The sequence below is a fragment of the Varanus komodoensis genome, unplaced genomic scaffold, assembly GCF_004798865.1.
Source record: "Varanus komodoensis strain SLA01 unplaced genomic scaffold, ASM479886v1 scaffold7_3, whole genome shotgun sequence".
Taxonomy (NCBI): Eukaryota; Metazoa; Chordata; class Lepidosauria; order Squamata; family Varanidae; genus Varanus; species Varanus komodoensis.
Genome location: NW_025336480.1, coordinates 19,250,331 through 19,266,281, shown reverse-complemented (window position 1 = coordinate 19,266,281; position 15,951 = coordinate 19,250,331). Strand labels below are relative to the sequence as shown.

The 15,951-nt window shown below is 43.1% G+C and overlaps 1 protein-coding gene across 1 annotated transcript in view; it reads right to left on the bottom strand.

The window, feature by feature from the left end:
* EHBP1 (EH domain binding protein 1) overlaps nt 1–15,951 on the bottom strand; it is a 333,031-nt gene that overhangs the window by 196,022 nt on the left and 121,058 nt on the right. The window contains exons 6-7 of the mRNA XM_044454620.1: nt 7,150–7,331; nt 6,289–6,428 (exon numbers count right to left, since the gene is read on the bottom strand). Of these exons, the coding sequence (XP_044310555.1) occupies nt 6,289–6,428; nt 7,150–7,331 (322 nt within the window). The remainder of the gene's footprint in view (nt 1–6,288; nt 6,429–7,149; nt 7,332–15,951) is intronic.

The following is a 15,951-nucleotide window of genomic DNA, read 5'->3' as shown; positions in this document are numbered from 1 at the left end:
CTGGCTACACTATCAAGTCAGAATTTTTCTCCTCCCTGTCTTTTCTTAATTACTATGGCATTCCAAATCTTCTTTTTTTCATTGTATCAGAGATGTCATGCTTGTTGATTGCCAAGCTTTTGTGAAAAAGATCTTTGCATCTATTAATATATAATTCACTATCACCTTTAAATCTCTAGAGAGCTGATCTTTAATAACACTCAGGAGTATAGCTGTTGTGTTTCACTGCAACGTATAACCCTGTAATTTCTTTGATGCTGTTTTATTATCTTCTGTAATATTCCTTAATGTGACTACAGTGCCAACATATATGGGCAAAGTTTCTCTTCCATTTAACTCCCACACCTATGTGTTATTACTGCAAACATCCTAGAGATACTGGGTGGTGCAGTTCTTCTAGATATTTGTACAAGTCACATCTATTACATTCCTATAAATCTTTGAATATGCATAATACAAGTGACTTTTATGTAAAATCTTCCCCACCTTTTTTTTAGTTACCTCTCATCCATTATAATACAATATTTTTATTCCTGGGAAAATAAGAAAGGAAAAAGGAAAGGAAAAAATGAAAATAATCCTTTCTGTACATTCAATCTCATTAACTTCTCAAAAGAAATAGTAAGCTAGCCATGTCTATACCCCCAGTTCCTTCTTAAATGCTACTTCTCATTTGCAATAGATTTTTTATCTGCCAACTGGATGGAGGAAATATCATCTGTACATTTTTCCATCCTGCCTACTAACCACACAGCTCACACAGTTGTATGATCTTTTGGTTGACTAATAGAAGTATTGCACAAATAAGGATTTTGGAATATGAATGGTAGAGATCCTTTGATGAGTAAGCAGAAAGGTTCAGCAAAACTACCTCTATTAGTTGTGTGTGTTATGGTATGAGAGGGGCAAAGCTGACTCATAGAAGAAGCACTTATGAAGAACATTATTTGTGACCAAGGTATAGAGACATACTAATGCAATATTACGCTGATATCATCAGTACGCTGATGATACCCAGCTCTACCTCTCTTTTTCAACCAATCCAGGTGAGGCAGTGGCTGTGCTGAACTGGTGCCTGGTCAAGGTAATGGGCTGGATGAGGGCCAATAAACTGAAGCTCAATCCAGACAAGATGGAGGTCCTGTTGGTGGGTGGCTTAGGCTCTGGGGTAGGGGACCTGGACCTTGTCCTGAATGGGGTTGCACTCCCTCTAAAGGACAGGGTCCGCAGCTTGGGAGTGCTCCTCAACCCAGAGCTGTCTTTGGAAGCGCAAGTGACTGCGGTGGTGAGGAGCGCTTTCCTTCAACTTCAGTTGATCCATCAGCTGCGCCCCTACCTGGAGAACGATTGCCTGGCGACAGTGACACATGCATTGGTTACTTCCCAATTGGACTTCTGTAACACGTGCTACGTGGAGCTGCCCTTGAAGGTGGTCTGGATACTTCAGATGGTGCAAAATGGAGCTGCCAGGTTGCTGACGGGGACTGGGAGTTATTCTCATATAACCCCAGTCCTCTACCAGCTTCACTGGCTCCCCATCGAAGTCCGGGCCCAATTCAAGGTGCTGGTTATTACCTATAAAGCCCTTAATGGCTTGAGACCTGGATATCTAAAGGAACGCTTGAGTCCATATTTGCCCTCCCGCCCCTTGAGATCGGTGGCAGAGGCCCTTCTCCGGGAACTGTCCGTGAAAGATATTAGGAGGGTGAGTACCTGGAGGAGGGCCTTCTCTGCGGTGGCGCCCCTCTTATGGAATGCGCTCCCCAGAGAGGTCTGCCTGGTGCCATCATTATTTGTTTTTCGGCGCCAGGCCAAGACCTTTTTATTTAAAGGATATTTTAATAATTGTTGATTTTATTTATTGGTTTTAATATTGAACCAGGATGTATCCAGATTTTATATGTATGTATTTATATGTGTATTTATTTATGATGTTGGAAGTCATCCCGAGGCTTATGAGAATGGGATGGCATACAAACATTCCAAAATAAATAAATAAATAAAAATATTGGTCACGTAGTTGCCATTGTTGAGGTTAGGTATGCTTCTCTGTTAATATGTATTGTATAAAGGTCCATAAACTGAGGCTTAATCCTGGTAAGACGGAGGTAAGGGAGAACTCTGCTAGGTTAGGAGGGCATTACCCTGTCCTGGATGGGGTCACACTCCCCCTAAAGGGCAGGGTCTGCATCCCAGTCTGTCCCTGGAATATCAGGTGAACTCAGTGTCTAGGAGTGCCTTTTTCCAGCTGTGGCGGATTTTCCAGCTCTGCCCCTACCTAGACAGTATTTTCTGAGAACCTGAAGATAGTTACCCATGCTCTGGTAACTTCCAAAATAGATTATCGTAATGCACTCTATGTGGAGCTACCGTTGAAGATGGTCTGGATACTTCAATTGGTTCAAAATAGAGCTGCCAGGCTGCTGACGGGGACTGGGCGTTATGTTCACATGACTCCAGTTCTCCGTCAGCTTCACTGGCTTCCCATTGAAGTCCGGGCCCAATTCAAGGTGTTGGTGATGACCTATAAAGCCCTAAACGGCTTGGGTCCTGGTTACCTGAAGAAGCGCTTACATCCATATATGCCCGGCCGCCCCTTGAGATCTGCGGGAGAGGCCCTTCTCCGGGAACCCTCCGTGAAAGAAATTAGGAGGGTGGCTACTCGAAGGAGGGCTTTCTCTGCAGTGGCGCCTAAGTTATGGAATGTGCTCCCCAGAGAGGTACGCCTGGCGCCGTCGTTATTTGTTTTTCAGCGCCAGGCAAAGACCTTTTTATTTAAGCGGCATTTTAATTGTTAATATTATTGGATTTTATCTAGCCAGGGTGGCTTATTTTATATTGGTAATTTTGCATTTTTAACTTAATGTTTGTATTTTTTAATTTAATGTTATAATTATTTTTTAACTTAACGTTGTAAGCCGCCCCGAGGCTTTGGCGAATGGGGCGGCATAAAAATGTTTTAATAAATAAATAAATAAATAAATAAGATGTATAAATAAATAAAACTGTTGTGAAATTCCAAGCAGAACTAACATATCAATCCTTTAATAGCCACTTTGATTCAAACCCCACCATTCTACCAAAAACTGGAGTCAAGGCAGCTGTTCCCTTTTAACCAATTTATCTGGTCACCTTTTTAACTGGCAAATATGTGTTCCTGAACAGTAGAATAACTGAGCTGCTGCAGTTGCTGCTGCTATCTTTATCATTACAATTAACACTGTTGTGTATGATACTTTACAGAGTAAAAATCCCTGTTTTGAAGGGATTTAGAATCTAACATTTGACAACAGAAATAATAGAGAAAGAGGAGGATTTGGTGGCAGGAGGAAAAGAGGAGAAGGATATGCTCATGGTTCATAGACATTCATGGGGTTAGAAGAAGGTGTGGGAATTAGAGGGATCTGCCACAGACTTCACAGGAAAGGTTAGTTTTGTCCCATCTCAGTCCAGAATACCTCGAGTTCTTTGCATCACAAGGGACCCCTCCCTCTCCATACATGATTGGTTGATACAAGCTTGGAGAACCAAGGAAGGCATGAAGAATTCCAAGGAATAGGCCTGTCATGGATTGAGACTGAATAATACAGCTTAACCCTTAGGTCTTTTTTTCTCTTTGAATAACCTTATGTTCATTTCTATATGAACTTACATGAACAAACACTCCTGGATTGTTCTAGCTATGTGTCACCCAGTTGAATATGACTTATGGAGACCCTGTGAATGAATGCTCTCCAAAAGATCCTGTCCATGATAGCCCCACTCAACTCTTAGTAAACACTCCTGGATGAGAAAACTTCAAATGTCTGCTACTAATTGGCTTTATCTTCTGCTGGGTCATTTTTCCCCAAACAAGAGCATACTCCCTTACTGAAGGTGTCACCAACTATGCTAAGCTATACCTCTATCAGAGGGTGGACGTATGATTCTAATGCCAATGTTTCTGGTCCTGGTATTGCTTCCTCCACCAACTTGTTCTGTCTGCATTGTCAATCATCTTTTTTACTGCTTGGAATGGACTCTGGACTTCATTGGGTAGATCTCTTCCCTGGTTGCTGTATCATGTCTTCAGGATCTGCAGGGCATACTCAGATGATAACCACTGCCCTAGCAGGCCAAACTCCAATTCAAGTTTTGGTTTACCACCCAAGCAGATAATGTCCTCCTCTGTGTAATTTCTCTTTCTGAAGAAACTGAGGCAGGGTGATTGCAAAGGACAGTGACCTGTGATCTCTCCCTTGCTTTCCTTTACAGAGTAAATACTTTCCAGCAGGGGTCCTCAAACTTTTTCAACAGGGGGTCAGTTGAAAGGTGCAGGTGGTGGGCACGGGCCAGGAAGGCGGCAGGGCACGCACGCACACGGGGTGAGGCAGGAGCGTGGTGAGGTGGGGGCAGGAGTGCACAGCGAGGGGAGGCGAGGGGAGGCAGGGCGGGGGCGCGTGGCGAGGCAGCGGTGGCCGTGCGATGCAGCGGCTTGCTCGCTCGGAGATCGTCTTCCATCTCCACGTGAGTGAGGCGGTGGCGGGCGTGTGCGGGGCGAGGTGGGCGGTGGCGGGTGGTGCCAGCAGGCGCGTGCACAGCGACTCAAAAACCTCAGGCGGGCCAAATAAATGGCCAGGGCGGGCCAGACGCGACCCGTGGGCCATAGTTTGAGGACCCATGCTTTACTTTATTTTATTTATTTAAAACATTTCTATGCCGCCCCCATCGCAACAAAGCCTCAGGGCGGCTCACAAAAAATACAAAAAAACATACATAAACAATAACAAGAGATGGGGGCACCTGTGGAAATTCTTGCCTGAAGGCCTTCCGAAGCTCAGGCGGGTCACTCCAGCAGCACCCCTGTTTAGCTCTGCGCAAACACGGGCGATTGGCAAGGAGGCACTAGCCGGGGCATCGCCGGGGGGACACTCTGAAGGCGGCTCTGGGGCTGCTGAGCTTTGGAAGCAGCAGGTAAAGGGAGGCATCACACACGGTCTGGAGGAGGGACGGGAAGGCGGCTCTCCTCTCCCCGGGAATCCTGGAGCAGACCCGTGGGAGATTCACACAAGCAAAGGGAAGCGCTCTGCAAGCGCCCGATCCGGCCGTGGAGTCCACTAACCAGGGTGGCTTTAGCAGGAAGATTCCCGGAGGGGAAGGCAGCCTGGGGCCACATGCTGTGACAACCATACATGGCCCCCATGGTTCGGAGGCTGGGTGCCCGAGGGCCAGCTGGCAAGTTCCTGGAAGAGCAGGGCCACCTCGGCCTTTGGGCACACCTGGCCGGCCACTGAAGCAGAGAAGGGCTCAGCCGAGCCGCTGGTCAGATTCCACTTGCGCTCAGTGCCGCCCCCCGTTGGCCCATCGCCCCGAGGCCTCCACTCCTGTTTCAGCTCCTCCAGCGTGGGGAGTGCCACACGTCCTCTTCTGCCAAAGCACCGGGGGAGTGTGGGCGGCCAGCGCTCCCTGCACCCGGCCCATCCTCTGTCCCGCTCCCTTGGGGGAGGACGAGGGCTCAGCTTCACTGCTGGGAGAAACCATTTTGCCTGGCGATTCCCTCCCTCCCTCCCTCCCTCCCAGAGACAGGCCCCACAGGACCGCCTGCCCACAGTCTCCTCTGCCCAAACGTCCACCTGGCAACTCCTCCGCCATGAGATCTTGTAAGAGGAGGGTTTTGCAATCGCCCCGGCAGCCAGGCCGTTGCTGCCACACTCCCCTTTCAAGTTCCCTGTGTTTACTTCAAAAGCATCCTCCCTGTAATTTAAGAACAGGAATGCTCTTAAATTACAGTCCAAAATGCAAATACTGTGCAGCCTCAGCGAGATTCTAGAGCAAATATGTGGCAGTATTCAATGGAATTTCACAGTGGGTCCTGCCTGTGCAACAGAATCTGTGGGAAGAGCTGACTGCAGAACTGAACTGGCAAGGGACTAACTGATTTGGCAGGATCACAGTGCCCCATGGGAAGATGCCCTAGAACCACCCTTTCTATATAACTTGCCTCTAGTTCATTAGGTCAAGGGTGACAGGCAAGAACGTAGTACTGATTGTCATAGCCAAACTCTCAGGCTCTTGTGCAGCTGTCCAAGAGGATCACAAATACCTATATCATTCTGCCTATATCATTTGTATTATGTCTACCACAGGCTGGTCACCTATGGTATAAAAGTAATTCCAAAATGCTGAATTCCAATGCAAATTATGCTACTCTAAATTGATATAAGGGGGAATGTTTTTACACTCATAATGCCTCAAACCAGATTAAAAGGCAAAAGCCATTTTGATGTCAGTTTTTGGAGGAAAACACACCTGTAATTTTTGCAGCTTTTTCTTCTTGGTTCACTCTGTTCTCTTCATCATCTTCATTATCTTCCTCAAAATCATCTAAATTTCCAATATCTGCTTGCTTCATACTCATCAGACTTGCTAGGCTTTGCATATCTTCATCCCTAACAACAACAATTCGCCTACATCAAATTAACCGTTGACACCAATTATATGTCTTATGAATTTCTGCAACACTCTAACCTACAACACCCAGACCTATGAAAACAATGCATGCACTTCTCTTTATGATGATACACTCATCATCACTGACTCTATTCTACCCATGTTCAGCATTCCTCAATGCAGCAAGCCAGTTCTAACCTTGGAGGCCCAGTTGTGCCATGAAGCATTAATGGAGTTATGGCTGATAGCTGCACCAACACTGGAAACTATTTCTGCTCTTTGTGTGAAGGGACACACTCTAAATTGTGCAACCAAATTTCTGTCTGGTTTCTTAAAGCTAAAGTAAAGGGGCAGCAACTGATAGAATACTATGCTGCTGAATTACTAGTATTTATATAGGGCTTTCCTTTAATGTATGTGAAGCATGATCTCACTCATTTTTACAAGAACTCAACAAGGTAGATCTATTCTGGTATCTCATACTATGAATTATGGGCTGGGGCTGAGAGAATGCTTGCTTGTCTAAGACACTGATTGTATATTTCAGATTCATAGCTCATTTTTTTAACCAACTATGTCAAGAGACTATTATAAGTGTAATCAATTGTAAACAACTCAAATGACATACTGCATGGTAGAGAATATTCTCAGAATCTGACATGGTTCAAAAAGAGTCCTTTGAAAAACACACAACTTTCTATCATCTCACATAAAACTTACGTTGCTTTTCCTTCTCTCAGGAAAATACATGATAAAGAGAACTGCAGGGTAGCAGATATAACTTTCTTAGACAAAGGCTTGAATTTTAGTTTGACATCAGTCTGTGTGGGCATGGGACTTGCATATTGCTTCATGTTAATATTGCTGGTGGCAAGAGCTTTCCTGCGTCCAGAAGGAGATTCCTTAAAGGAAAAAACAGAATGAAGTATCACAGTTATAAAATTATATTAACACTATTATTTATTTGGCATCTTAACTTTTTCCCATGCATGCTTGTTTACAACCACCCTCTTCCTCACCCCTCTCTTGCTGCGGATGTGCAGGACTCACACGCACAGGTAGGGGCTGCCTTCCCCCAGCAGTAAGGCACACAGAGGGTATCAGTATGGGCAGGCTATGCCTTTCTCCACTGCCTCCCATGCCATGGCTGCAGCCAGCCTTGCCTGGTGTCTTGTATTCCCACCTTCAAAAACACCTCCACCACCTCTGCCAGGCTGAGCTGTGAGCACCTTCAATCTGTAGCTTCCTCTCCAGTCATCCCCATAGCCAGCCCTCCCCACAAGAATCAAACCACTGTTGAAAAACACGTATTTATTTCTGCATGTATTTATCTACAGGGACTCAGGTGCAGGGAAAGAATAGCTGTGCCAGGGAGAAAAGTATGTGGTTTCTTCTGCTGGTGCATGAGCTCTGTTGGCCTACAGCTGTGCCCACACGCTATTTCTCACATCCCACAGCTTCCCACTCCATGCTGGCATGTATCTAGCATGCAGGTACCCTTTTCCCACTGTTCACATCACCTGGCACTGCCCACTCCCTAACTCCACGGACATACGCCTACAGGTCTACATGCCTAGCTAGCTTGTAGCAATACACAAGGGGCTCCAAGAGCTGCTCCCAGGGGTGCAGGAGGGAAGCATCTGTGTCCTGGCCCCACCTCCTCAATTTCACTGCAGGGTGCACAGGAAGCCCTGAGGGGCACTCTTAATGTAGCTACTACCAGGAAAGAGGCTGGCCGCTATGCTGGGACAGAGGCTCAACCAGTGGAACTTCTATGGGTAAGTAGTTCTCCCAGATCCACTGGAGAATTCTGGTGTGAATCTCCCATGTCTGACATCTAGTAATGGTGGGTGTTTGCAAATTCAGATGGCAGGGGTCCTGTCAGACCCAAGAAATGCCAGGCACAAGATAGGAGCAAAGGAGAGGGTGGGAGGCAGAGCAGTGGACAAGGGCTTTTTGGGGTGCTCACCCTTTTGGTGCCTCAAATGTAGGAGCAACTTTTCTGAGAGAGGAGTGATGCTGCTGCCTGAAAACAATGGTAGAGCATTCACGAGTGGTGTTTGTATGAACTGCAGCAATCAGAGAACACCAAACATAGCTGTCTCCAAGGTCCCTGCTGGTGATGTGGTGTAGGACCTCTCTGATCCCAGCAACATTCCAAAGCCACAGGTGGGCAGCTGGAATGCAGCAGAGAAGGAAGAGAAGTGCAGAGCAGCCAATCGGAGAGCAGCTGAGGCCGACACACCAGTTGCTAGGCAGTGGGGAATACAGACAGGAGCATCTTCTCCAACAATGGCTGCTCTGTCTGCAGGACTATATGGTAGCAGTGTAGAAACCATGTTTCTGGGTTCACCTGATCAAACAAGCCATAGTGAGGCATGCTGTTTCCTTCTGTAGTTACATGGAAATCAAATGTACTCGTACCGTGTAGTAAGCCTCTGCTAGGGTTCAGACAAAACAGACTTTGCCGCAGTGGTTTCCACTCTGGTTGGGCATTATGTTTGAACCCAGCCAGTGAAAAATTCACAGAGGGAGGACAGGGAATTACAGTGGAACTATTATCATTGAATAACAATCTCAGTGGGTGCTGGAGTGGCTGGGAAGTGGTACAGACATGAGGGGCATTTGGAAGGCAAAAGGGGGAACTTGCCTCAGGACTGCAGCAGACCAATCAGGAGGAAGCTGCTGCAGTCCATAGGCAAGATTAGGAAAAGGATGGGGATTTCATTTGTAGAGGATACTGGGATGTGTGTTGAAGCCATGAGGATGGAGTGAGGAGTGCAGAAACTGTGCTGCCTGGTTAACCATGTGACTGTCTGACTGTTCAGCTCGGGCAAAACTCCACTGGATGAAACAGTATGGGGTTGTTTGCTGTGTTGTGGGAACCCAGCCTTGGCATCTGATATGGATATGAAGCAGCAACAATCTCAGAGGTAACTGTCTTAGTGAGATTAATTAGGCACCTTCTCCAGTGTGGACGTTGGACAACAATGCTTTCAGAGGCAGGAGTTTCTTCTCTAATATTGGTGTTAAGTACCAGTGTTGGGGGTAGCTTTAGGAGGAGGACTGGGTCAGCTCCTCTTTAGGATGGCTGCAAGGCAATAGCCATCTTGGGGAAGACAATACACAACCAAGTATGAAAGATGTGCCCTATGTTGGAGATGTGGTCATATATTGGGTATATATTTTCATATGTGGTAGGAATGTGAATATATAATGTGATTGCAAGCCATCCTGAGATGCTATGCATAAGGGACAGCATATAAAAGTTTTAAATAAATAAATAATGAATAATGAAATTCTGGAAAGAGGTTTTTAAAGAATGTAGCAAAATATTAAATGTACATATTGACATAAGCCCTGAGATTGCATTATTTTCAACATTTGATAAAAACATTGGAGTTGGAATAATAAAGAATTAATAACAAATTTAATAACTTCAGCAAGACTAATTATAGCTAAGAAATGGAAGATAAAATATGATTTCCAATTAGAGAAGTCTGGAACATAGCTATTAATGACAAATTAACATGTGATATTAAAGTGGAAAAAGGGCACATAAAAAAGTTTAATGAGATTTGAGCTATATTCATTGACTATGTTTTTAAACAAAGGCAAAGGATTTGAGCTGTCAAAAGAATCATTACAGTTTTGGAACGGGGGAATCTCCTGAAGTATTTCAAAGTTTTTGTTTTCTTCTACTTGTGGCATGTATCTTTGGTCCGGGTATTAGGGAGCAAAATAATTCAACAATTATTTTTACTGTATGTTAATCTCTATGTTTGCATTTTAAATGTAGTGGGTTTTTTTGTTTTTTTTTTGGTTTGGACTTTAAAGAAATACAACAACAACACATGCTGCCCATTCACAAGGCTGGAGCAAGCAGCTCTGGATGGAGCAGTCTGATTGCTAGTGTAAGCAATGCTTCTTTTAGATGTTTTAATCTTTTAAATCATATTAGTGATAATTATCATTATAACAGGAATTACATTGTTAGCATTCACATGCCTATACTAACTTAAGGTTAGAAGATACCTTCAGTGACACCTGTACTTCAAATTTGCAAATAAAATACAAATCAGATAAATGCAAAAGGCGCATATATGAACTTTCACAGACTTTGTTTTTGCTTTCTTTGTGGCTTCCATTCTGTCTCTTAACCCACATATATGAAAGCTCAGCTTACAGGCATAATGTCAGCTGATCTCCCTTTTTTCCTGGAACAGGCGCATTAAGTTTCAGCTTACTGCCAGTTGAGCAGGGTACCTAAATAATGAAAGCAGGATAAAAGTGTTTCCGGAAGGACTAGAAGGAGGTGAGGAGCATAAGCTACCGACATTCTATAAGTATTTTTCTCTTATCTGTGTTAGTGACAACCTCCTTGTCATTCCACATTCACAGGATTCTAGAACATCTCTTAACAAGCACAGGTACAAACATTTTCTTCTAGGATTCATCTCAAAAAAGTGGCAAGATGAAAAATCCCAAGTGGATTCTGGAGGCTGGGGTTTTGTTTCCAGAAGCTGAATGAGGAAAAAGTATTTCTTCCCTTATTACTGTTGTTTGGGTTTTTTTTACTTCATTATAAATAGGAACTCAGTAATAGCATCTCTGGAGTGAATTTGTATGTTTATTATTTGAGATGTTCCCTTGGGAAATGTTTCCATCTTATTTACATTTATTTTACAAGAGTCATGTGAATGTGCTACAGTGATGAGCAGTTTTTGACTGTAAATAAGAAAGACTTAGGCTTAGTGGTCTTATTATATTTTGTTTACAAATACATGTACATTTGAGTTACTATTTTGTTTGTGAATTTTCTTGTCGTAAAAGTTTGTAATGCATTTGTGAACAGATGCATTTAATTAATCTGAGTATTTTTGTGATGTATAATTCTCTCTGTTTCTGTGTGTGTGTGTACATACATACACAATTCATAATAAGCATTACTCTATTTTAAGTAGCTCCTTGGAAAGGGGTTTCTCTCTGAAATGCTGGTGGGCTGGTACAAAAATCAAGAGAAACTTTTGAGAATGCATCACTTTGTCTGTCTCCTTTGGCATGTCTTTATTTGACTATTTTAGACATGCTTTTCATCACAAGATTGTTGTTTATATCCAATTGATAACTGATTAGGCTGTAACACAACAGAATATAGTGTAAGGTAAGTGTCGTTAAGAAATACTGCTCATGCATATTTATACAGAAAGGCAACAAAGAAGTATGACAATTTTCACTTACTGATTTCAGAACACATCCTACTTTATATCTTGAATTCAGACAAAAAGCTGTAGGATTAAGCTATTTCACAATTCAGCACAATAGTAAATTATTATTGTTCATACTGGTACAATAATTGAAACTCCCCTATCACACTTTTCCTTCTATAAATTGTCACAACCTTTGACCTTAATCTTGTTCTCCGACTGACAGCAGTGGCCAGGGAGAAGAGCTTGCATTGTTTGTGACAGTCACATCTGTTCAACTTGAATCAGTTGAGAATATTTGCATATTCTTAAGTATTTCTTTTGAGAGGGCCTAAATCCTTCTCAAGTGGTTGGTGCATTTTTGAAATTCACTCATAAGGAATCTACATGCACTAATAGTTCTGTATAATATTATTACGCATAATCTGACAGATACGATTAGTATTTTTAACAGGTATTCTTCAGGGATGATATATTACATTCTGACTTATTCTACTAGGCAAAAATGTCAAGTGCCTTTAGGAAAGGCTACTTCAATCTTTTGATTGAATTGTTGTATTTTATTCAAGACACATTATAACTGTAGTGGCCACATGTTCCTTTTTAGGGAACACTTAATATATGATTAACAGGTGGTAGTTTGGGACATCGTCAGTCAGAATAAGCTTCCTTCTTTTTCCACACAGCAGTTGGGAAAGATGACACACAGATAAGTAGGCTTGCATGCTGTTTATGTATAGCGCATATACAGTGAATAATATAATGCTATTCCAGTACTGAGATGCCACTGGGCCAGTGTTTGAAGCAGGGATAATGATTATCAGCACTCTCAGCTATTTTTCAGCCACAAACTCTTGACAGAAAAAATAGATGCTGCTTAAATGCCCCAACCCTTTCAAATGCCTACTTTTTATGATTACACAGGGCTATATACAAAATAATTCAATTATGCCACTGACCGGGCCTACATAACATGGCAATCCACCATGGGCAGTGAGCCGTGGTTGGTTGCTACATCATCTGAATGCAGCCAGAGTTAGCCGTGGTAGTGGGGGAGGGGGTTCCACAGCAAGCCACCTGTAGGGAAGGGGCCCACTTCTCCCACTATACAACTTTCCAAAGTGGATACCTCAGACTCTGAGTGTTAACTGGAAAAAGCAGGGTCTGAATGCTTAACTGAACTGCCAAAGCCAACAAGCTAGCAGACAAGCCAAGCAGCTGGCGAAACTAGACCCTATGGAATTAAGGGTTAGAGGAAACAGGGTTTAACTTAATCAGCCCAGATCAACCAATCAAACCAATTAAGTAACATCCAGTGTTCCTGCTATCTGGTCCACAAGAAAGGCAGGTTGCTACCTGTAACTGTTGCTTTTCAAGCGGTCATCTGTGCATTCACACATGTGGGCTCCGTGTCTGCATGGTGTCTATTGCAGGGAAGATTCAACAGCTTCAAGTGTTTGGGAAGGAACCCCTCCCCCATCGCAGCATCCATATAAAAGATGCTTCCACCATTAACCTCATTTTCAAGTGAGACCACACAGGACAGAGGGAGGAACAGTAATACCAACCTTGCATTCAGCAAAGCAGTACAGTGAAGGGAAAAATAGACAGACAGACAAAAAAACAGACATTGAGTCACTCAGAACACCCACTGGAGCAAATGGGTGTGAATGATCACTCAAAGAATGACAGTTACAGGTAAGCCACCTGCCTTTCTTCTGCTTGGTCTCTGTGCATTCCACATATGGGTGACTAGTAAGCTTACCTATTTCTGGATGGTGGGTTGGGTGTCATCATTACAGTACTGATGGGAGGACTGCTCTCCTGAAAGTGCAGTCAGCCCTGGCATGAATGTTGAGATGTGCTTGGCAAAGGTGGATGGCGTCAATCAGGCCATTGCCTTGCGCAAGTCAGGAAGAGGGATGCCTGCATGCAGAAGCTTGTTTTAAACCTCCACACAGAGATGGCCTGCCTGATGTTTGAGGGTTATTTTGTAAACACTTGGCAGTGGGGACAATGGGAGCATTGGTCAACAACATGCCCCTTCCCAGGCATAACAGACACAGTGGGTACCCATGGGCAGAAGGCAGCTTGGCTCCACACTGCACAGACTTGAGGAATGGTGCCTTTGATGCCATTGGAGAAGCAAACAACGGGGGTGGGGGGAGAAAATGGAGAAAGATTAAAGAAAGGGTAGGATGATGAGACAGGAAAAAACAAAGTTTTCCTTTTCAGGTATGGTCATAAAGGGAAACAGTGAGGAAAAAAGCTTACGATGGATTTGAAAAAAATGGGTATACAGAGTAAAAGATGCTAAGAAAGGCTATTGAAAAAGTTAGATAAAGAGGTAAAACAGAGAAAGTAACAGAAAGATCATCTCAAGGCACCAAAGGCAGTTGAAGAGCTGAGGGAAATGGCAGGAGTGCATCCCTTTTATACAGACAGCGGGGTGGGAGAGGGGTTCCCACCATGATGCTCTTTGCTATTGAGTCTTTCCAGCAACACACTACAGTTGCAGAGCCTCTATGTGTGATGCACAGGGACCATGAAGAGGAAGTACAAACCTCTCTGAAGGTGGAGCTAACTGTTTGACGGAGAAGGGAGAAGAGGAATTCAGTTTGGAATCAACTTCTGCCATGGGCAAAATCAACATCCACAATTAGGGGGCTCCTTCACATGAGAGATGGCTTTTGTTAACAATCTTTATATTGACCCTTTTGCAGCACAAAACTGGTCCTGGCTGGCCAGATGTAAGTGTGGTTAGAAGCCTCTCATTTTGATCTGATCGGGAGTGAAAAGATCCCAAGAGAAGTTTGTTGGAGGTATGAGGAGAGAGATACTGGCTTACGACATCACCCTGAGAACACATGGGCTGCTGAAGGGGCTGCTTTACTCATGGTTAGCGAGTGTATCGTCCTGTGTGGAACACTGGTCCCAGCACTAGTAAAGTCCATGCTAGCTTTGAGACATTCTTCTTTGTTGAGGAGCAACTGCTTTTGTGTTAGCTAGAAACACCTCCATGAACACATAGTTCAAGCGGTTTGAAGATCTGACTAATAGGATCTTTTAACTATCACAGACATTTGCTGAAGAAAAAACAGGGAACCTTTTTCTCCTGAATGGCCTTTAATTTTAAGTATAAATTAAGGACAAGGTTATAAAACATTTAAGAATAATATCTTCAGACACAAAGCAAAAATCACAGGCTCTTTTTTGCAGTTCAGTTATTTACCAACCTACTTAGTATATTTGGGTTGGGCTGACTAAGTACAGAGCATTTCACTGCTAGAACAATATGGAACTAATGAAGCATAAACATTTCCTTAAAAATAATGATGTCCACACCTTAGTTACCAAGCAACATTTTCTAGCATTCCAAACAAACAGGATGCCAATAGTGCTGGCACAGGTTGGTGAATTGAATTTGTACTCGTGTGTGTTCATGAGTACCATCACTTTGCTGGAATCCATAGTCACAGATGGATTTTATTGTTCTTACAGTTGGTGTCCAGCTTTTATATCTCATCCCCGTTTTTGTTTGGAAAAGAAACAGAAAGTCTCAAGGTGGTGGTGGTGAGACATAATTTTATATGTTTATTAATAATGATAAAAGGAATAGGTCCTCTGAAAGGGTAATATATGAACAACAGAAAAATGGAGGTGCCTTTTCCTAATTCAAAATGCTATTTTGTGGTCTTTCAAATTTGTCAGCTGATGGCACTTATTAAAGCGACATCAATTTTGTAGGTAAAACACAAAACAAAAGTCATATAACTACAGATAGCCTAAAAAGAATCTGGAATACTTTAAGAAAGATTAGCCCTCCAATATCTCCTTTGCTGTCTCTAATAGAAGCATATTATGACAAATATGGAAGGAAAAATCATGATTTTATGGAGACATGATTTATCAGTAAGGAAGAATCAAGTCATGTTAAACATTAAAAAATAAAAAGATAGAATGACTTCTTTATTTCCAACTGGTTTCAATACTGAGAGGGCTAATTCAACAAGGAAAGATACCATAAGAAATTTAACAAAATTTGAAAAGTTGATTTCACAGTAAAAGATCATTTGCTAGGATAGATTTGCAAGTTATTATTGCAAATAAAGACACTGAAGTTAAAACATGTATGGTAAGTTGGATGCCGAAACTTGGAGAAGATACATCCTCCCATTAACAGGAAAACTTTATGGAGGAAAGGAATAAAATTCACAGCTAGCCAAGCATAGAGAAAGAATTGGTACAAGATGTTCTTTTATTGGTACATCACCCCAAAAGATATTTTAAAAATGGACAAAAAAATCTGTACCAG